Genomic DNA, 21,796 nt, shown 5'->3' on the forward strand with positions numbered 1-21,796 from the left:
TGGCTTATCTAGGACGGGGCTCCCTCCCCGGCGGGGTGTGAGGGGGCGGGCAGCGCGCCCAGACCCCGACCCCCCTGCCCCGAGCCTGGGGACCTGCACGGGCTCTGCTTGCGGGCCTCATTTCTCACATTCTTTCTCTTTTGGGGGCTTTCCCGTCTCATCAGCAGTATCTATGCCCATCACAGAGATCACGGGGGTGAAACGGGGGCCAAATTGAAATCCATTCAATTCCGTAGGGTTCATGTTCCTGCAATTTACAGCAACTGGCTTCCAGAAGGTCGGGGAATAGATCTCTCGCACAGAAAGTATCTGCCCTCCCCAGAGCCCACTGGGAGCCACCGACTATGATGCATAAGGCCAGGTGCACCCCAGACATTTTCTTCCGTGTCCGTGACACCTTCCAAACAAGGTATTCTTAGTCGTATTTTGTGGATAAGGAGCCAGAGGCCCGGGCAGCTTAAGTCGCAGGCCCCAAGACCCCAGCCTGCGACAGGCCAAGCCAGTGTTCCCAGCGGTGCTGGGTGCCAGGGACCGAGAGTGTGTGTCTCCCCAAATCCGTTAAGTTGAAAGCTTAAGCCCCAAAGTGATGGCATTGGGGTGGGGGGTTGGGAGATCCAGCCCATGAGAGTGAAGTCCTTACGGATGATGCCAATGTCCTTATAAGAAGGGACACCAGAGTGCTCCCTCCCTCCCTCCCTCCCTCTGGCTCTCTCTCTCCCTGTCTTGGGAGGATACCACGGTCCTGGCAGCCATCACACAAGCCAGGAATTGGGCCCGCGGCAGATGCCAGATACGCCACATTGATCTGGGATTTCGGGTGAGCGGCCCAGCGGTGCTCCGTTACAGCGGCCGAGCTGACCACGCCGGGGGAGCCCCTGCTTCTGAGGGTAGACGCTTCGGGTCTCAGCTGCATGATGTGGGGGGCCTCGCTTCCTCCTGACTCCTCACTCTCGGAAAATGCCAGGTGTATATGTGGCTTCCTCAGTGAGTTGCAGGGTTGGGGCCGTTTCCCTCAGATGAGGCCATTCTCCACGAACTCTGGCTCTCTTTTGTGATTTTAAACATTTATTTCCAGAGTCCGCCTCGCTTACTGCTTCTTCCCCTGGATCACTGGTGATGCCACTAATAAAGTTCGCCACTGAGCCTGATTCTCTGCTTCTCTGCGTACGCAACAAAGTTGGGATGGTCTTCATCTAAGAAATCTGTTTTCTAGCATCAGGCTGACTTTTTTTTTTTTTTTTTTTTTTTTTTTTTGGTTAAATCGCATGTGGTCAGTGTTACCTTGGTTGTTCTGTAGAGGTTGAAAAATTCATCAAAGTTTCCTTTCGAAATATTTGCAAAGGCAAGCTGGACCATATCTGAAGAAAGGAAAACAAGATTCGTTCAAAATCATAGATGGCTGGGGCGCCTGGGTGGCTCCGTCGGTGGAGCGTCCGACTTCGGCTCACGTCATGATCTCGCGGTCCGTGAGTTCGAGCCCCGCGTCGGGCTCTGGGCTGCCGGCTCGGAGCCTGGCGCCTGCTTCGGTTTCTGGGTCTCCCTCTCTCTCCGCCCCTCCCCCGCTCGCACTCTGTCTGTCTCTCCCTCAAAATGAATACACATTAGGGGAAAAAAAAGGATTCAAATAAATAGAGTATTTTGAGACTGTGGAATAACCATCTCAGCCGCAGAGCCGACCAGAGGTGTGGACGATGAGAAAAGTGTATTTTGTGTGTGCTCCTGGTTCCTGACACCCAGCTCCTAAATCCCTTAGAAACTCCCGGGTGACAGGAGCATCTCTTGTTCTAAGAAGGTGACTCCTGGTGGGCCCCAGACTGCTTCAGGGTGAGGGCTGGTCACCAGAAAGATCAGCCTGGATTAGAAGCCTGGAACTTTCAGCCCCACCCCCACCCCCCCACCCCCATCCCACCTCGCTGCCTCTGAGGAGAAGATTGAGTTAATAAGTGATTATGTCTTTGTGATCATTGATTCCACCTTATTAAAATCCCCTAAACAACAGGGATCAGAGAGCTCCCAGGCTGGTGAACACACCCACGTGCCCAGAGGGTGGTGCCCCCCGCCCCCGACTCCACGAGACAGAAGCATGTGCCCCAGGACCCCGCCCCCCAGGCCTCATCCTCTATACTTCCTTTCACGCCCTTTATAATAACCTGGAAAGGGGAAGTACATCCTTTAAAATAAACGAGTAGAGGTAAGTCAAGTGTGTTCCTGAGTTCTGTGAGCTGTTCTGGCAACTTATAGAACCTCGTGAGGAGGGGGCCGTGGGAACCCCCGAGAGCCTGTCCGGCAGGAGCACAGCCTGACTTGGGGGCCGTCCCCTGGGCTGAGCCCTTACACCGTCCGGTCGGCGCTAAAACAGGTAGTGCCGGAACTGACTCCAAATGTCGAACACCCAGCTGGTGCCCCGGAGAATCAGAGAATTGACTGGGTTCTTGGATACTGGAAAACACCCCGGGGAGGAGAGCTCTCATTGGTTTTGATCCAAGCCTTTCCCGGGCCTGGAAACAAAACGCCGAAAAGCCAAATCAAGAACTCACCAGTTACCGTGCGCAGCATGTCGACAGCTGGCTCCTCCAGCTCTCTGATTTGCTGTTTGATAATAATCTCAAACGTCTTGTAATTGACAAATCCCGGCAGCTCTCTGCCCCGATACCGATTTTCAAATTTCTCAATTTCTTTATATATCGCTTTGTACCCTGGAAAAGAACGGTGCTGAATTATTTTACGAAAACAACCCTGTGGGCTTTTCTTTTTCATTTCCTGATTTATTTTGAGATAGAGAAAAAACATGAGTCGGGGGCAGAGAGAATCCCAAGCAGGCTCCGCACTCTCAGCACAGAGCCTGACGCGGGGCTCGAACCCACATACCACGAGATCGCGACCTGAGCCGAAGTCGGACGCTTCACCAACGGAGCCACCCAGGCGCCCCGCTTTCTCTCTCTCAAAAATAAATAAACATTATTTAAAAATTAAAAAAAAAAAAAAAGAACTAACCAGGAATCAGGGTCTAGGTATCCTCTTTTGGTTGGGAGATATTTTCTCGTAGGAATTTTGTACAAACTGAGATAAAATTCACATGCTATAAAATTCACCCTCATGGGGCACCCGGGTGGCTCAGATGGTTGGGCATCCAACTCTTGGTTTAGGCTCAGGTCAGGATCTCACGGTTCATGAGATCGAGTCCCACGTTGGGCTCTGTGCTGACAGCATGGAGACTGCTTAGGATTCTCTCTCTCCCTGTCTCTCTGCCCCTCCCTTGCTCACGCATGCTCTCTCTCTCAAAATAGATATATATACTTAAAAAAAAATTTTTTTTTTAATTCAACCTAGTCAGGGCACCTGGGTGGCTCAGTCGGTTAAGCACCTGACTTCGGCTCAGGTCATGATCTCACGGTTCGTGGGTTCGAGCCCCGCATCGGGCTCTGTAATGACAGCTCAGAGCCTGGAGCCTGCTTCAGACTCTGCCCCTCCCCTGCTCTCTCTCAAAAATAAAACATTAAATTCAACCTAGTCAAGCGTAGAGCTCAGTGATTTGTTAGTACATTAACAAAATTGTGCAACCGTCCCCAGTAGCTTATTCTCAAACACTTCTATCGCCCCAAGGAACCCTGCGCTCTGTCAGGACTCCCTCCCCATTTCCCTCCCCTGCCCAGCCCCCGGAAACCACTCCTCTACTCTCTATTTCTAGGGACACGCCTGTCCCAGACATTTCATATCAATGGAACCAAAACACATGTGGCTTTCTGTGTCTCGCTTCCTTCACTCAGCACAGTGTCTTCAAGGTTCGTCCATGTTGCAGCATGTTTCGTCCTTCATGCTTTTCCATGGCTGAACATTTTCTATCATCTGCTGCCACAGGCTGAATTGTATCTCTCCAAAATTGGTATGTTAAAGTCCTAACCCCTAGCACCTAGGAAACGTGACTGTGTCCGGAGACGGGACCTCTGAAGAGGCGATCGCACTGAAATGAGGTCATTGGGGTGGACTGAACTCCAATCTGACTGGTGTCCTTATAGGAAGAAAGCAGGACACAGAGCCACGCAGGAAAGACCATGGAGGACGCACGGAGAAGGTGATGTCTACGTGCCAAGGAGAGAGGGCTCCAGAGAATCGAAACATGCTGGCACCTTGATCTTGGATTTCCAGCCTCCAGAATTGTAAGAAAGTAGGTTTCTGTCGTTTAAGACACACAGTCTGTTGTGCTCTGTTGGGACGGCCCTAGCAGACCAATACACGGGTACGTTAACATACCAGCCACCCTAGTGCGTGTGAGATGGGGTCTCCCGTGGCTTTGGTTTGCATTTCTCTGACGGCTAATGATGCTGAGTGCCTACTCGTGAGCCCAGAAGCCATTTGTGTGTCTTCTCTTTAGAGAAATGTCTATTCTCATCCTTCGTCCACTTTAACTCGGATTATTTGGCTTTTTGTTGTTGAGCTGTAAGAGTTCTTTGTATATTCTGGGCACTGGACCCTTGTCAGATGTGTGACTTGCAAGTATTTTCTCCGGTTCTGTGCGTGGCGGGTGGCGCCCTTTGACCCACACACGTTGTTTATCCCGATGAAGTCCCCCTTGTCTGTTACTTCTCTTGTCGCCTATGATGTCGTGTCCTATGCAAACACCGCCTCTTCATCCAAAGGCCACGAAGGTTAGAATCCAGGTTTTCTTCTAAGAGTTTTATAGTTTCAGTGCTCACAGGTTGGTTTCTGATCATTTTGAGTTTATGTCTGTACAGGGGGTGAGTTAGGGGTCCAAATGCATTTTCTTGCACGTGGGAACCCAGTGACGTGCAACTGATAACTTGTTGGCAGGAATTTAGCATCTTAAAATGAGAGCTATTTTCTCATGGGCCGCATGCTGTGATAAGCTTGCTTACCTCGAGCCATGCACGAGGGGGGTTGCTGGAAGCGAAGGACTGTTCCCTTCCCGCAGCACGGTCAGCAGCTTGGGAGTGGCGCAGAGATGGCAAGTGGCAAGTGACCGCCCCAGTCTTCCACCAGGGAACACTGTCATTTATCTCGTCCTGCCCTCCATGCCCTCTGCCAACGAACAGACGACTGAAAGGCGTGGCCGTCGAATTATGTCCACAGTGGCACGATGTCTCCTCTCACGTTCATTACTCAAAGCCAAGGACAGCGGCCAGTCGGAACCTCCAGTCAGCTCAAGGTACATTATGGAACCCGCCACCAAGCTGCCCGAGTAGAAGCAAAGTCACTTAAAATTCCCCTCGGCTGCTGCCGCTTTATCACTGGCCAGTATATGATTGACTTCAAGCATCTCGAAATATTAAAAAAATTAACTTCAGGTCACACTCTCTACCTTTTTCGGACTCTTGAGAATTTGGTGGTGTAGCGATGGTGTCCAGGCTATGTTTCGTTTCCCCTGCGTCGCTGCTGCAGCTGCAAAATCCACTGAGATACACACGGGCTTCAAGGCCACGGCCAGCTGACCACGAAGAGCATGAGGCAGTGGTGGGCGCCATGTTGACCCCCTACTGTTGCGGGAGGGCTGATTCCGGTCGAAGCCCTGGCGGACTTGGGCGGATTCCTCTGCGTGTTCTCTCTAGGTGTCCTCCGAAGTCTGCAGCAGGCGCTGGCTGGCCTGAGTTCAGTGACATGGGGCGGAGCAAAGGCGGCCCCCACACACCCCTCCTCTGGCTCTCCTCACCATCCGCACCACCCGCCTTGACCCACCTCGCCAGGCCTAGGGTGGTGCCTGGCACTCACCTTTCTGGAACTTCTTTTCAATCACGGTGCTCCACTTGTGGAATTCATGTCTGATTTTGGTGAACAGCCGACTCTCACCCTCCCCCACAGACTCCTCCCCTTGTATTAAAGAGGTGATGTCATGATTAAACGCATTGATTTTCTGTTAAGAAGGAAAACGTACGTATAAGCAGAGATGTTCCAGATACAAGTGGGGTCGTCTGGAGGCCGTGTGTAGGCTGAGGGTGGGCAAGTGACTCCTCACCACGTGACAGGGGTACCAGACCCTCCCACACCCCCAACCGCCCTCGGGGTCTCGGGTGAGCATGCGTGATAAGCAATCCATACGGCAAATGTGACCATCTGTCACTGCCCATTGTCCCTCTGCCCTGGCCCCTCTTTGGTGTTAAATGGGCACAGTGAGCCTGGGTCGGCTTTCAGGGAGTGAGAGAAAAGTGCATGAGGCACACGATCCCTTTCTGGACAATGATGTGTGAATCTCCGACTCGATGCTACGAGCAATACTCACATCTATCAGAAAAAACATTTTTTCGTGTTCGTCTTCTGGTACATCTGAGCCATACTTTTGTAATTCCTCTGTTATTTTCTCATGATTCTCCTTTATTTGATTCTCTAACAGGGGCAGAGATTTCTGAGGAAAACAGAAAAGAATGCAAAGACATAAATACGGACAGGGAAGAAGCTGGAGCCCCCAGGCCACCTGCACGGTACACCTGACCTCCTGGCTTGCTCTAGAGCGAAGGTGGAGAGGGAGGCACATTAGCGGGCACTGACTCCACCCAGGCCTCCCCACATTCCCACTCCTGGGGGGAGGGGGGACAGTCTCAGGGACACACCAAGGTGGCCACTCTGCACGGTTCCTGCATCCTGTCCAAGCAACGCCAGGAAGAGCCCCTTCTACGATCTGCAGGGACATTAGAAAGGGCCACCTGTCTTGTGGGCTCTGAAAAAGCAGCAGTTGAGACAATTTGAGATTCAACAACTTTTGTGAACAGATTTAAAGTTTTCAGGGACTTCTGTCTCTGACGACACGGTGGACGGCGCATGCTAGCGCCCTCTTCCACCGCAAACATCAAAAAATGCTGGCTGGCACCTCAAAAGCATCCCTTGAAGTGTATCCATGAGCTGGCAGGTACTCAGAGGCACAGACAGGTGACACGGGTGCCCAGGGGCGGACGGGGAGAGCGGGAGTACAGCCAGATTTGGCCTCGCAGGGCATTTGTAGGAAAGAAAAATTGAGGTGACATTTCAGAGCCTCACTTGGTGCTGGGGCAACGAATAAATCCCGGTGGGCTTGCTCGAGGCAGGGACTCTAATGAGCCAACGTCTTCTTACTCTACAAAGCTGGGACCCCAAAGAGTTAGGAATAACCGTGCCCTCTGTCCCCATTCCTGGGGACTGAACTCGGTGCTGAGCGGAAGGACATAAAATCTCTGCCGAAAATCTGTAACCGCAAGCCAGCCCTCAAACAGGTCTGCTGCCCAAATTCATACTCCCTGAGGGGTCCCCCAGGCCTCGAGCTGAGAATCTAAAATGATTCAGGCCGGAGGCTGCACCTCCCTGGAGAAACCGATTCTGAACCGGGGCTTCCATGAATACCCACAGATCAAGTTCCAGAAAGGATAGGCCCAGGGTCGCAACCCTAGCCCAGGTCATTGTGGGTGATGGCTACCAGGACCCAGTGCACCTGACACTGGACTCCTCGAGCGCTGCGTACAACAGAAATATGTGCAAAGGAAACCTTTTTAAGGGACCGCACAGGTGAAAGAGAAAGGGATTCTGTCCAGACAAACTTGAAAAAGAACCACGGAGAGATTTAAAATATGAAATCTATGACCATGACCATCGTCAAGCTATTGCCGTAGTGGCTGGCAACGAGAAAGGAACAGGTTCGTGCAGGGCGCATGAGATTTTAGGCCAAGCGGATGTAGTCTATCGGGTCCCGCCCAACATGTGGTGCCGCAGTCACACACCGTCTGGGAGCTTGCTCGAGGATCCCAAGCTGTGCTCCAGACCCGCCGAACCTGAGCCTGCACCTTAACGAGATCCCCCGGGAGATGTGTGTGCGCGCGGACGGTGAGCGAGCCCGCGCGGGTTAGCTCTGGGTTTGTGGGACTCGAGTCAGAGAACGGACGGCTCTACATGTGCTTACGCAGATGTGCATGATGAGTTCAGTGGTCAGTCTGTCCGCCAGACAGGGCACGGTGGCCCTTCCTTCCTCCAGGAGAACCCTGCGGACGGAGAAGAGAACACGACATGCACAAGCATGCTGGTGTGGCCAGAAAACACAAGCCGGCTTTCTGCTGCAGGGAAAGGCAAGGCTAGTCCAGTTATTCCCAGGCGGATGGAGCGCCCTGCCGCGGATACCCAACAGATGTGCAGAATTGCCCTGCGCGGAACGAAGGCAGGGTCTTCATTATTTCCGACACTTCAAAAATGGCATAGAGTTGGAGAGAATTGTACACCTCAAGCTCATATAACACTGTATGTCAGCTGACCGGGACTAAAATAAAAAGCTTTCTTTAAGAAATGGTATAGAGGGATCCCTTCCAGCTGAGACATTAAATATGGCTCGTGACATTTGGAACGCCTGGGTGGCTCAGCCGGTCAAGCGTCCCACTTCGGCTCAGGTCATGATCTCACGGTTCGTGGGTTCGAGCCCCGCGTCGGGCTCTGTGCTGACAGCTCCTTCGGATTCTGTGTCCCCCTCTCTCTCTGCCCCTCCCCTGCTCACACTGTCTCTCTCTCTCTCTCAAAAATAAATAAACATTTAAAAAACATTTTTTTAAATATGTCTCATGTCATCTGACTACAGAACTGGTCTTTATAAAGATACACTTGGTCACCTATGGATATGTTTTCACAACACACACACCCTTCTTCACGTAGGTAATATGCACATAAGTCTACGTAATGCGTGTCGGCATAGGATTTCACAAAAATACCCCGACACGTACCTACGTAGGTGTATGGATGACATTGAACTATGGGACACACCCTTCCCCAAGACAAGAACCTAAACCATGGGCTGCCTGGAGGAAGGAAGGCCTAGCCTCGCTCTATCCAAATCTGCGTTCGCCGAGTTATTATAGATTCTTTATAGTTTAAAGAACTTTTTAGGATAAAGGGCATGCCTGTTTGTGAAAGTACACTCACAGCTAGGCTCTGGTCTCCACATCTGTCAATTTTTAAAAATTGTGGTAAAAGGTACATAACATAAAATTTACAATTTCCCCCAGTGCCCCTGACTGATAGATAATCAAACTGATGTGGCCCGCGATTGGAAAGGCCACATTTATCATATAGCAAATGCATGTCTCTGGGTCAATTTCTGAGCTTTCTAATTATTTTTCTATTCTGAGGTATTTCTGTTTTCTTCCGGTATTTGTGTTTCTATTTAATTTATTTTCAATTGTCATAGCCAGTTCCCTCCCTATCTGGTCGTGGAGGTCTATTTTCTGCTGTACTTTGTCAGTTCCTCTTTTGTTCTCCCGGGCAAATCCCACGGGCATTGTCAAGGTATAGACACACTCACACACCCACTGCGAACGTCTGCTTTTGGGCGGCAGCCATGTTCCCCAGGAGAGATGGAGGGCCTACGTTTTGGTTTGCCCTTTGCGGAAACATGGCCCCGGGTACCTGAAATGTGGGTGGTCCTCAAAGAAGACTCTCTCTTTCTCCAGAGCCTCGGCCAGGCTCAGCTGGTCCTGGATGTCCTGCTGGCCCCGGCACTTGACGACCATGTAGCCCTTCTTCAGGTGACAGACGAGGTTTTGTGCCACGTCGACCACCTTGTCCTCGGTGCCTCTGTCCACCAGGTCAGGCTTTGTCAAGATGCCTGCAAGCCGGAGACTTTCCATCAGAGAGCGCTCGCAGTTACCTCTCAGCCTTGCTCGTGGGGACACGACGGCACCCCCAACCCCCAAGTCCACGGTTTGAGGTGGAGCCCCTGGCCAGTGACAGAACTACAGCTCAGGCCCCAGGAAGACGGCATGCCCCTCCAGGCAGCTGTGGGGGGCTTGCTTCACCCAGGGCTTGGCCCTCATGCCAGAGAGACAGCAGCATGTGACGGCCATTTAATTTCCCTTCTACCCAGTCCAAGAGTTCATGCTCTATTGCGATGACTCTCCACCTTCCCAGTGAGGCACACTGGGCTGTCAGCCCAGAGCCCGACGCGGGGCTCGAACCCACGGACCGCGAGATCGTGACCTGAGCCGAAGTCGGACGCTCAACCGACTGAGCCGCCCAGGCGCCCCACTAGCATTTCTAAACATTCTTCAGTTACTTCTGGTGCAGATGGGGCTTGGCCCACGCTTGGGGAAACACGGGTCCGGCCGAGACCAGAGGCATCATTTGCTGAGCCCACGGCCAAGTAAAGCCCTCCTATGGTTTCTAGGTTCTTCCCTCTTCTTACCTATGGTCCTGTCTCCATCGGGGTCCACCTCCTGAGCCATGCTCAGTGCCTCTGTGGTGGCGATGTCCACATTGCAAGGGACCACCACCAGGTTGATTGTCTCCTGCTTAACGATGTACTTCCTGATGAGTTGCTTGGTCTGTGAGAAAATGAAGGCGTATGAGGGCGGGGACAGGTCCCGACCTTGCCCTTGCTTTGGGACCTCCAAGTCCCAGGGGTATCTCCCCGAAAGAAACAAGCCTGCAGCATTTCTCAAGCCAGAGTTACAAGAAACCAAGTCTCCCGTGGCAGAAACGGAGCTCTGGGGTCTGGGGAAAACCGCCAGACCTTAGCTCATTAACTATCTCCCAGGATTCCACAGGGGACAACCACAGGGAAAGAGAAGATGCCACAAAGTGCATGACGGTGCCCTAGATCTTAAATCTCTTGGGTAACATTTGCCAACATGAAAATGCCATCATATCTGTTGCTAATGCTTTCTCTCCCCACATAAAACCCCTTCCTGTACACGCCAGCTTCGATATGCCACGAAATGTAACTCTAACCAAAAATGGGTCCCCGTATAAAACCGAAACACTGTAAAATGGATTTCCAGTTCTGTCTCCTTGCCTCGTGCTCCCCAGAACATCTCCATCTGACTTGGTGGAGGCCACGGAGCCCACCCCTTCACACCTCCTGATATCCACCCTCCCAACTCAGCCCGGAACTCGCTGTTGTCCAGGGCACGGCCCCGGTCCCCCCTAGACCGAGGTTGTACCTGGCGTCCGATGTCGGCCGGCTGATTGCCCACTGCCACCCTGGTGATGCCAGGGAGGTCTATCAGGGTCAGATCCGGGACATGAGGGGAGCTGACCTCCAGGTTGATTAGCTCATGACTGATCCCCAGTCCTTCCCCGGCGATGGCATTCTGGGCTAGGGAAGGGGGAAACGAGAAAACCTGAATAGAGCATACAGTACAAGCATCTCCCTATAGCAAATCCTCCGGAAGCACCTTCTACCTGCCGTGCTTGGATAAGGCATATCTGGAGGAGATTCACTTTTCCGGGGCTAAAAGGAAACTCAAAGGACAATTCAGGGTTCTCCCTGCCAGTGGCCAGAACTGTTTGTGGAGAGAGCAAGAGAAACATCTCTAAAGATGCACCTGCACCGGGCCAGAGCGGGGCCGACCTGAGCTCTTCCTGGCATAGCGCCTAAATCCTTCCCCTGACGTCACTAGGAGATTAACAACAAAGCAAAATGAAAGCAAATAAAAACACATGGGCACGCTGGGGCAGGGTTTGGGAAATGATGGAGGGGAACGTGCTAGTTTTGAGCAAAACGAGCCCTGGCATTGACATCCTATCAAGGGACCTCATTTGGCTCCTGCCTCCGTAACGATGACAATTTCAAGATCTAACTTTATCTATCGGTATTCCCTTCCGTCACTGCACGCACGCTCCTCTCCAGGGCGACCTTCTCCCAACCGGAGAGTCTGTCCCTCGACCTCGGGCTTGCCCGTGGCTGACAGGACATCACAGAATGGACTCCAGTAGAGATTGAGACCTTGCGCCTGGGGGATCCTCCTCCCTTCCCGTCCGCCACCACGCAAAAAGCCAAGCCTGGCCTCCTGGAGGAGGATGGCCACCGCATGGGGAGAAGGCCTGGTCTTTCCAGCCCAGGGCCTGGGTATGTGACCGAGGCCATCCTCGACGGTTGGCCCCAGCCAAGCCAGCTGGAGGGAAAGAACTGCCCGGCTGATCACCAAATCGCGAGAAACCAATGCTGCCAAACCACCGGGCTTTGAGATAGCGTTGTTACACAGGAAGGGCGAGGGGTACACACAGCGGTTTTGAGTGTTCTGGCCCTGGAGCCAATCTAAGCCCAACGATCACACAATGACGTTCTGACTGTAAAAGCATCCTTCACCTTTTGTAAAACAGTCTATAAATGCAACTTAGTGCTTCTATCTTTTTTTTTTTTAATACAATTTATGGTCAGATTGGTTTCCATGAAACACCCGGTGCCCATCCCAAGTGGCTGCTACCTTCTTAAGAGCCAAGCTCATTCTTTGCCACTTCTGCCCCCCCAAATGACTGAGACTAGGCTGTGACACACTAGGAAGAAGCGAAGGTCCACGTGGCAGAGATTATCTATCCGCCTTGCTCACTCTCAGCCGCAGCCAACCCTGCCACTACTTGTCCTTATGTCCTCCGCGTGTTATCTCTCCTTTCGGATGCTTCATGGGGACAGGGTGATCTCTGTCTCTGTGGCTGGCATTCACTGAGACGCACCGTAGGTCAACCCGAGCTGGGATTATGCAAACACATGCAGAGGAAAAGGCCTATGAGATGCTTCCAGAGAGGGTTTGGGGATGGTCCCGGATGCCTTTTATGAGGCTAACGGGGAAAGGGGTTCCCTGGCCCCACACCCAATTCTTCTTCCATCAGATCTGTGGAGTGGGGAAGCCCTTGAATAAGGGACAGATACTCTTTGTTTAAATTTTAAAGTCCACATTACTCTCCAATGCTTATTTACATACTAAGCAAGTAATTGCTGAGGTCAGATTCTGTCCAAAGCACTGGTCTTACTGAGGGTAAAAGAAGAGAAAACACAAGGGAGCCGGGGCCTGATGCAGACAAGGGCTGGAGGGAGGCCCCCAGGAGAACAGGACAGGCCCAGAAAGGGAAGAGGGGGACAGTGACAGATGGACCCCTTCCTTCCTCACCCAGGTGGCCAGATGTCCAAACAGGTGATAGCGAACAAATGTGGGGCACTTACCTGTATTGATTGCCTCCTCCACCTCCGAAGGGTCTGAAATCTCCGTCTCAAAGTCCTGGTAGCTGACTTTGCCTCTCCATTCATCCTCATTCATGAGCTTCTTCAGCTTCAGCACCAGAGGACACCTTGTGACAATACCTGGAGGCCACGTCCACATCAGTCCTGCACTCTGCTCTCAAGAGTCCTAGACGGCGGCCTGAGATCAATGCTGCGCAAACTTTTCTATAATCATCTGGGCAGGCTGCTAAAAGCGCCTGGTCCCCTTGTCTGACACTCGGATGCATTAGGTCTGGGGTGGCCTTAGAAATATGCATTTTGAGTATGCATTCCAGGTAATTTTTTGCTCACTAATGCTTGAGAGCCACCACTTTCGGCTTCTCGCTTCATGTTTTGCCATCAGCTCGGGTGGCGCACTCTCGTAGGAAACCCCCAGACTCTGGTAAATGTCCTCCGCTACCCCCCAGGACACACCCATACCATCAGGAACACATACTGCCCTCACCAGGCCCCCTGACCATGTCCCCCTGCCGTAAACTTCCAGACCCCACCCTCTCCTACATCTGACCTGTATTTCAAGGCCCATCTCAGGTCTGCCCTCTCTCCCCTGGAGCCCCACCGATCCCTTGACCTTGGCACTCAAATAGCACCACTAATCAGAGCACCAATCTTTACCTCCCATTTGGAAGGTCACCTCTTGAGAAGGGGCTCAGGAAAGACACCCACATGCACGTGGTTCTGGGCTGGGGGTGCAAGTACATATACTCAGACCTGCCATAATGCACAGGTTATACACAGCCCACACAAAAATGTGCAACAAGAGGGTGCCATGAACTGACTCACGTCCCCTTCCCAATTCATGTGTTAGAGCCTCAGCCCCCAGTGTGACCACTGGGGCCACTCCTTAAAGGGGTAATTAAGGGTACATGAGGTCAGAAGAGTGGGGCCCGAGGTGACTGGCATCCATACAAAAAAGGGAAGAGACGCCAGACGTGTGTGTGCACAGAGAAAAGGCCATCTGAGGACACAAGGAGATGGTCATCTGCACAAGGAGAAAGGCCTCGGGAGAAACCAACCATGCCAACACCTTGGTCTTGGACTTCCAGCCCCCAGAACTGTGAGAAATAAGTCTCTGTTTCAGCCACCCAGTCTGTGGCATTTTGTTATGGCTGCCTGAACTGATTAAAACAGAGAGCAAGTTCTTACCGCTGCCTCTGGGAAGGGCGACCCCTGACAGGGCCTCCAGCACTGAGCTCTTGCCCGAGCTCTGGTCTCCGATGACAGCGATGGCAGGCAGGGCCAGGTCCTGCTCCACGCCCAGGGCACGAAGGGAGTCGATGAGGTCAATGCAGGGGCGCACTTTCTCCTCGTACTGGCTACATAGGTTCTTCTTGAGTCCCTGAAGAAAGCAGAATCAAAGAATTCTGTCATGGCCTGCGGGTCATGTTCCATCAGAGACAGACAACTTCAATCAACCTATCACAATAGGTGAGAAGAGATCCCAAAAGAGAGTGGGAAAGGAACACAAAGAACTATTTAAAGAAATGATAGGTAAAAATTCCCCACACTTGAAAACAATTAACTCAAAGACCCAAGAAGCTCAATGAACCCCAAACATAAGGTACATAAACTACATCAAGGCAGATTATAGTCAAATAGCTCAAAACCCGCGACAGAGAGAAAATGTTTCAAGCAGCCGGAGAACACGTTACACATTGAGGAGCAAAGATGAAATTTATAGCAGATTTCTCATCAGAAACAATACAGATAAGAAGGTAGTGGAATAGCCTTCTTAAAATACTGGAGGGGAAAAAAAATCCATCATCCTAGAATTCTATACCTCGCCAAAATACCTTTTTTTAAAAATGAAGGCAAATGAAGTTTTTTTCAGGCATAAAAAAGTGAATGAATTCATCACCAGCATTGGCACTACAAGGAATGTTAAAGAAGTCCTTCTGCCAGAAGGGAAATGATTCTGAATGAAAATCTGAATCCACACAAAGGAATCTACACCAGAAATGGTAACTACTACATTTTTTAAAAGTAACTTACATATCCTTAAAAGATATATGACTGAACAAAAATAACAATATATTGTGGGGCTTATAAGTCAAATTAAAATTCATGACAGAATCAACATGAATGCTAGGAGGAGACAAATGGAAGCATACATTTGTAAGGTTCTTATTTAAATATTAAGTTATAGGGGCACCTGGGTGGCTCAGTCAGTTAAGCGTCCGACTTTGGCTCAGGTCACGATCTCACAGTCTGTGAGTTCGAGCCCCGCGTTGGGCTCTGTCCTGACAGCTTAGAGCCCAGAGCCTACTTTGGATTCTGTGTCTCCCTCTCTCTCTGCCCCTCCCCTGCTCATGCTCTGTCTCTCTCTGTCTCAAAAATAAATTTAAAAAAATTTAAAAAATTTTAAATATTATTTACTATCACTTCAAGTTAGACTTGACAAGTTAAATATGTAAAATATAAACCCTAAAATAGGCACAGTTAGAAAATCAACAAAGGAAATAAAATAGAATCATCAAAAATGTAGTTGATTAATTCAAAAGAAGGTAGAAAAAGAGGAAAGGGGAAATAAAGGACAGGGAAAATAGAAAATAAATAGCAAAATGATCTTCTCAAACTTCATTAACAACCACAATAAATATAAATGGTCTAAAACATTTTTAGAACAAACTGACTTTGAAAAAGAAGAACAAAGTTGGAGGGCTAACATTACTGATTTCAATATTTATTAAAAAGCTGCAGTAAGCAAAGCAATGTGATACTGGTATAAAATTGAGAAAGAGATCAAAGGAACAGAATATATGTTCCAAAAATAAACTGACATTATGTATGGACAACTGATTTTGACAAAAGTGCAAGGGCAATGCAGTGGAAGGATAAAGCTTTTCAACAAATGGTGCTGGAACAACTGGGCATATATATACCCCCCAAAATAACCTTGTATCTATATTTCACACCACACTAAAAAAGTAACTCACAACAGATCATAGACCTAAATGCAAAACCTAACACTACAGAACTTCTAGAAGAAAACAGGAGAAAAATCTTTCTGGCTGTGAGTTAGGCAATGTTTTCTTAGATATGGCCCCCAAAGCACAGTTCATAAAAGAACCAACTGATAAATTGGACTTCATCAACATTGAAAACATCTGGTCTCTAAAAAAGACTAAGAGAAGGAAAACAAGCCACAGTCTGGGAGAAAATATTCACAAAACATATATTTGACAAAGGATTTGTACCCAGCATACATAAAGAACTGCCAAGAAATTCCTTGACAATAAGAAAACAAACAACCTGATTAAGAAGAGACTATGAGAATATGCTTTATAATATACATAAGTTTTACTAGGTAGTTCCTTTATCTCGTGGTGAGAAGCTATTTATATTTTCTGCCAGGTCAGCTTTTGTTGTTGGGGGCTGTCCTGTGCATTGCAGGAGATTCAGCAGAATCCCTGGCCTCTATTCATTATTCACTCTGAGTTGTGACCATCAAAATGTCTCCAGACATTGCCACATGTTCCAAGGGGCAAAAGTGCCTCTGGTTGAGAACCACTGCCTTACAAAGTACATGAGTACAAGAGTTTGTATACAGGGAATGCTGGCAGATTTCTGCAAGGACCTCCTTGACCAAATGCTAGCGAGCCCTCTTTGACCACCTTGAGCCCTGTTCTCCACTTGGCTTCTCCTGGGCTGCTGAGCCCAGACTTAGCAAAGCATCCTTCTTAGCAAAGAATCCCCTCACCTTTGAAAGCTAATCAAGCTCTTTCTCTCGGTCCCCTTGATGATAACCTGTTCTTAGTCATTCTTTCTCCTCTCCCTCATCCTTCCTGCTGGCTGTAAATCCCCACCTGTCCTCCCGTACCACCTTGACCTCAGTCTCTCTCCCTTGTGGCATTAGGCTGGAATAAAATCCTCTTGGCCATTTTTTTTTAACAAGCATCTGCTGCCAGTTTTTTCTATAACAAACTTCAGAAAGGTGTGGAGCACAGCTCCACAGGGAAAGCCCCATGGTGGTCGTACCAGAAACCTGGCTACACCTTTGTACCCACCAGCCTCCGTCTCAGCCTTCCTCATGGGTTCTTCGTTTTCATTTTTTTAGATCACCTATTCCCAAGAGTTTATAAAACATGAATAATAGTACCAACCACCTGAATTAAGAAAACACATAATCCCAGTCCATAAGACACTCCACGCACCCTTCCCCATCACCTTCCTGCTGTTACCCCTTCTCCCCACCGAGGGTCTCTCCATCCTGAGGCTCATGAGAACCATGTTCTTGTTCTTCTTCGCGGTTTTACCACCTACCCATCTTTCCCTAAGCGATACATTGCTTCTTGTTGCCTGAATTGGAACTTTGTATAAGTGGCGCCATACCATACATTTCTTCTATGGCTCAGTTCTTTGTTTTGCCACTGTTTTTTAGATCTTGATGCTTTGATGCCCACTTCTAAGCAGAATTCTGCTGCATGAGCGTACCGCTATTGACACATTCGTCCACGGCTCACAGGCACTTGTGTTGATTCTGGGTTTTGTTATCATAAACAACGCCATTATGAACATGGCTCTCAGAGGGCACCTGCAAGTTTGCATAGTGGTTTAGCACAAATAGAATCGCCTGGAAGCACTATTCGAACACAGATGTGGGCCCTACCCCTGGAGTTCCTAGTTCATCAGGTCTGGGGGGAGGTGGATGTGTGGGCTAATCATTTACAGGTCAAACTTCCCAGGCCTTGCTGAGGATGCTGGTCTGCGGACCACACGTTGAAAACCAAGGTCTATACCTAGAAATGGAATTTCTGGATTATAAGACAGCACCGTTCAGCATGACTGGAAAAGGCCAAGCTACAGCCAAGCAGGTGGGTGTGACAGTATGAGTTCTTACTGCCCCATACACTGCCGGTTACAGTCAGGCAAGAAACACAGTTATATTGGGGACCTTCTTATTTTTCTGTGTGCTTCAATGTGGCTTTTAGTATTGTTTAATATTGTTTAGCATTTATTATGAAAATGGGGTCAACTTGAAAGAGGCTGATGATCCATGACTTTAAGACACACGACAGCAGTAAAGGGACCTCTCTCTCAACAGTCACAGAAGGCAAATACTGTTATCATTCCCATGTTAGAGATGGAGAACCCAACTTGTACACCAAGGAGGAAGAGCCATCTTAGAAACAAGATCACACAGCTGGAAGTGTTTGCATTGGGATAAAATTCAGATCAGACTGATTTCAGAGGCCAAGTTTGGTTCCCATCAAAAATACGTTCTGGATTCTGGGGAAAAAACGATGCCGCATGGCTTCCCGGTGAGGGGATGGAACCATGTGGTGGGTGTGGGATAGCACGGTGGTCCTTGGGCCCAGAGCAAGGCCAATTCCTACAGGAGGCGGACAACATCCCGCCCGTCTTCCCAGGCTGAAACTGCACCCCAACCAACCAGTGTCAGCTATGGCAAAACATCTACACTACACTTGGTGGCCAGATGGGCCCCAGAGGGACGAGTAGGGGATCACATCAGCAACCGCGGCAGGAGAGATCAAGAAGCAGGCATCCCGGGTCAGGAGCATCGCCGTCTACAAGGACAGCCCTCAAACATGGCTATTTTCAGGCGGCAACTTACCGTTTCCTGATTTTTCTCTGCCTTATCCGCAAGTCCATTTAGTAACAGATGATCGGATACAGGATCTGAGTCAGTGATCTTTCCTTTAGAATTAACCATCTCCGCCCTTGATCAGCTTAAAATCAAGCACATCGGGATTAACACAATTCAGAAGCCAGGTTCATTCAGTCACAGAACCACCACTAGATACACTGGGACACACTGTGGGCTCCTTAACTCTTTAGGGACTGAAACGAAACAAGGAGCCAAATGATGGATGGAGGCAGCTTAGCCGTCTTCAGGAATGGGCTCCCAGACCCCAAAAGAGTCTTTAAAACTAGGTGTTTCCTATTACAATTTTAGGTTCAACGGCAAAAATTTTTTCAACATCAATTGGAACAGTGGCAAAGAACAAAATTTCCGTGAATTTTTAAAATTCACATGTAAAAGGAAACTTATCATAGAACCATTCCCAATGTTGCTGTGGGACTCTCCATATAATGGAACTTTGATACCCAAGCTTATAGTTGAAAAAAAAAATGCCTAAACTTTAAGTTCTTTTACTCTGTTCGTTTTGCTCCTGGCTTCATATTTTTATTCCATTTCCCCCCATACGAGTGTATCTTAATGACCTTCACTTTTTTCTATTTTTTCCAGTTTGGTGGGTTTGATGGATCGACATCCGTCACTGTGTACGTTCGAGGCGTACAGCATGAAGGTCTGAGGTACACATTTTGTGAAATGATCACCACGATGGCTTCGGCTAACATCCACCTTCTCATATGGATATGATATCATTTTATTTTGAAAGAAGCTAATCGTCCACTTCACCATACTTGTCTGTATCCCTCCAGATCCGTACATATATGTCTGAAATTCATTTTTCAGAATTTCTGGGGGCGCCTGGGTGGCTCAGTCGGTTGAGCGTCTGACTTCGGCTCAGGTCATGATCTCGCGGTCTGTGAGTTCGAGCCCCGCGTCGGGCTCTGTGCTGAGAGCTCAGAGCCTGGAGCCTGTTTCGGATTCTGTGTCTCCCTCTCTCTCTGCCCCTCCCCCGCTCATGCTCTCTCTGTCTCTCTGTCTCTCTCTGTTAAAAATAAATAAGCATAAAAACATTTTTTTAATAAAGTAAAATAAAATAAAAAAATTTCTGGGACCCCATGCCTCTAAATAGTAAATTTTACACATCTAATCATCTTGGGTAAAAGTGAGCGGGAATTTTTCTATGACTTGAAACAAATTATGAGAAATGTAAACCGCCTACTTACCTCCAACACACCTTCCTTTTCCCTTGACGATGCAACGTTGCCTAGTTGGATGGAAACACGGAGCTCTTCTCCCACGCCTCCTTGAAATCACACAAAACTTACAAATTAGGCCAAAACCCAGGTGAATGTATGTGACGACTCATCAAGGTAAGGTCCCATTGTTAAGAACGATGCACAGAGGCCTCACGATGAAGCAAGTTCATGGTTCTCAGAACGCTTTTGGTAAATCTTGAGTATTTTAATTCTAAGAGAGACCGATAAGGCACAGAGCCTTACTGTTGATTTACTGCCTGAATCAACGATAGTTTCTGATGTTCTCTGTGCTTCTTTTACAAGACCCTCCCCCAAGAGCTACGCGATCTTCCTTTAATATTGGGGCCGTTGAAAGGGACAGGTTAAAAAAAAAAAAGGGAGACGCGCTTGGGTGGCTCAGTCAGTTAAGTGTCCGACTTTGGCTCAGGTCACGATCTCTCGGTCTGTGGGTTTGAGCCCCATGTCAGGCTCTGTGCTGACAGCTCAGAGCCTGGAGTCTGCTTCACATTCTGTGTCTCCCCTCTCTCTGCCCCCTCCCCCACTTGTGCTCTGTCTCTCTCTGTTTCTTAAAAATAAATAAATGTTAAAAAAAAAACTAAAAAGAAAAAAAGGGGAGAAATGTATTCCTTTTATCGTAAAGTGGGAGAAAGGTGATTTGGAAAGGCAATCAATTAGAAAGAGTATGACAATCTGGAAATGTATTTCCCAACCTCCCCCCGACCAACCATGCCTTTGGAGATGCTTTGTGCACTCAGGGAGTCCCAGACTGGGGCCCCACATTGAAGACCACAGCTGCCTCAGTTGGCCTTAGTGCACCCAGTCAGGTGGCATCATTGGTCCCCAGGGCCTACAGCCCCATGACCACGGGTTCAAATTCTGTCAACACAGGATTGTGTGAATACATTCCCCTCCTCTGTTTGCTTCATATAATGACATTCCTTGGACACAAAATCTTATCTGTGCATCTTAAATGTTTGTACCTTTCATAGATGATCTTTGAAGATCAGTTTGGAGTTCAGGGGCAGGACAATCTCAGGAATTAAAGCCCGTTTCTTACTTATCAGTTACACTCGGCACCCGGCCGTCAAACCGAACTGAATGAAGTCGCCAGTTGTGGCCATGGTGGGGTCACGCTCTCAGCCTGCGTCTGCTCCTAAAACGTCTAACCCACACTGTGTGTTTAAGACAAGACTGTGGGCTGCTCTCTGAGGTAGGCACATCACCCGGAACCCCTCTCCACTTTCATCTTCCTCCCCCCACCCCTGCCAGTGGTCAGGATGGGCTCTTCCCTCACTGCCAAGGTTGGGGCAGGGGATAGAGAAACTGCCCAGGGCGGGTCTGTGGACACTCAGGTCCCCCCCCCGCCCCCTCTCCCCCGTTCTCGGACGAGGCTGTCTGGCTGCCCCTGCACTTTGGATTTCAGAGGGTGGCTTCCAGACCCGGACCCTAGCCACCAGCGGCATCCCTGGAGAGTCTCTGCAGCAGAGGGTGGGGGCCCCATCCAAGGGCAGTCCTGTGGGTCGCTATCCTTGTGGGAAAGCTCCCTCCAGCCCAGACCTCACAGAGGTCTCCCAACCCCTATTAAGAACCACCCACCTGTTGCGTCCTGCTGAACCCCTGATCTAGGAAGTCTGCCACCTGCCCAACACAATTGAGTCCAGTTTTTAGAATAATCCCCGTAGGACTTACACTCACTTTTTCTCTTGGGAGTCTTCCGCCTTGCAAAAACCCACTGACATTTAAATTTTTATGGTGGAAGGGGAGAACATTCTGCTCTTTAGACCTAATGCTCTCTACCAAACCACCCGGAGGGAGCTCAGTACCGGGAGGTGGGGAGAGGGAAGCCAAGAAGGAAATGGAGGGGCAGGGGGCATCCTGTGCACATGACAGGGGTTCCCGGCCAGCAGCTCTGTTCCAAAGTGGAAAAATGACACGGCTAGACATTCTAGGAGCCGTTTGGGACTGACCGCTAGGGGTTAGCATCACTTG

The 21,796-nt window shown here is 49.5% G+C and overlaps 1 protein-coding gene across 3 annotated transcripts in view; it reads right to left on the reverse strand.

Annotated features, from left to right (window-relative positions):
* MX1 (MX dynamin like GTPase 1) overlaps window positions 1-21,796 on the reverse strand; it is a 36,976-nt gene that overhangs the window by 5,403 nt on the left and 9,777 nt on the right. For 2 of the 3 annotated variants that reach the window (XM_045036588.1, XM_023238713.2), the window contains exons 2-13: window positions 19,775-19,854; window positions 18,528-18,642; window positions 14,099-14,291; window positions 12,896-13,033; window positions 10,896-11,050; window positions 10,139-10,277; window positions 9,364-9,562; window positions 7,877-7,955; window positions 6,233-6,355; window positions 5,725-5,866; window positions 2,538-2,696; window positions 1,282-1,358 (exon numbers count right to left, since the gene is read on the reverse strand). In XM_045036588.1, coding sequence (XP_044892523.1) covers window positions 1,282-1,358; window positions 2,538-2,696; window positions 5,725-5,866; window positions 6,233-6,355; window positions 7,877-7,955; window positions 9,364-9,562; window positions 10,139-10,277; window positions 10,896-11,050; window positions 12,896-13,033; window positions 14,099-14,291; window positions 18,528-18,626 — 1,503 coding nt within the window. In that variant the 5' untranslated portion in view covers window positions 18,627-18,642; window positions 19,775-19,854. The remainder of the gene's footprint in view (window positions 1-1,281; window positions 1,359-2,537; window positions 2,697-5,724; window positions 5,867-6,232; window positions 6,356-7,876; window positions 7,956-9,363; window positions 9,563-10,138; window positions 10,278-10,895; window positions 11,051-12,895; window positions 13,034-14,098; window positions 14,292-18,527; window positions 18,643-19,774; window positions 19,855-21,796) is intronic. The other variant, XM_023238714.2, reaches the window with a different exon arrangement.

This window comes from Felis catus, chromosome C2, assembly GCF_018350175.1.
Source record: "Felis catus isolate Fca126 chromosome C2, F.catus_Fca126_mat1.0, whole genome shotgun sequence".
Classification (NCBI taxonomy): domain Eukaryota; kingdom Metazoa; phylum Chordata; class Mammalia; order Carnivora; family Felidae; genus Felis; species Felis catus.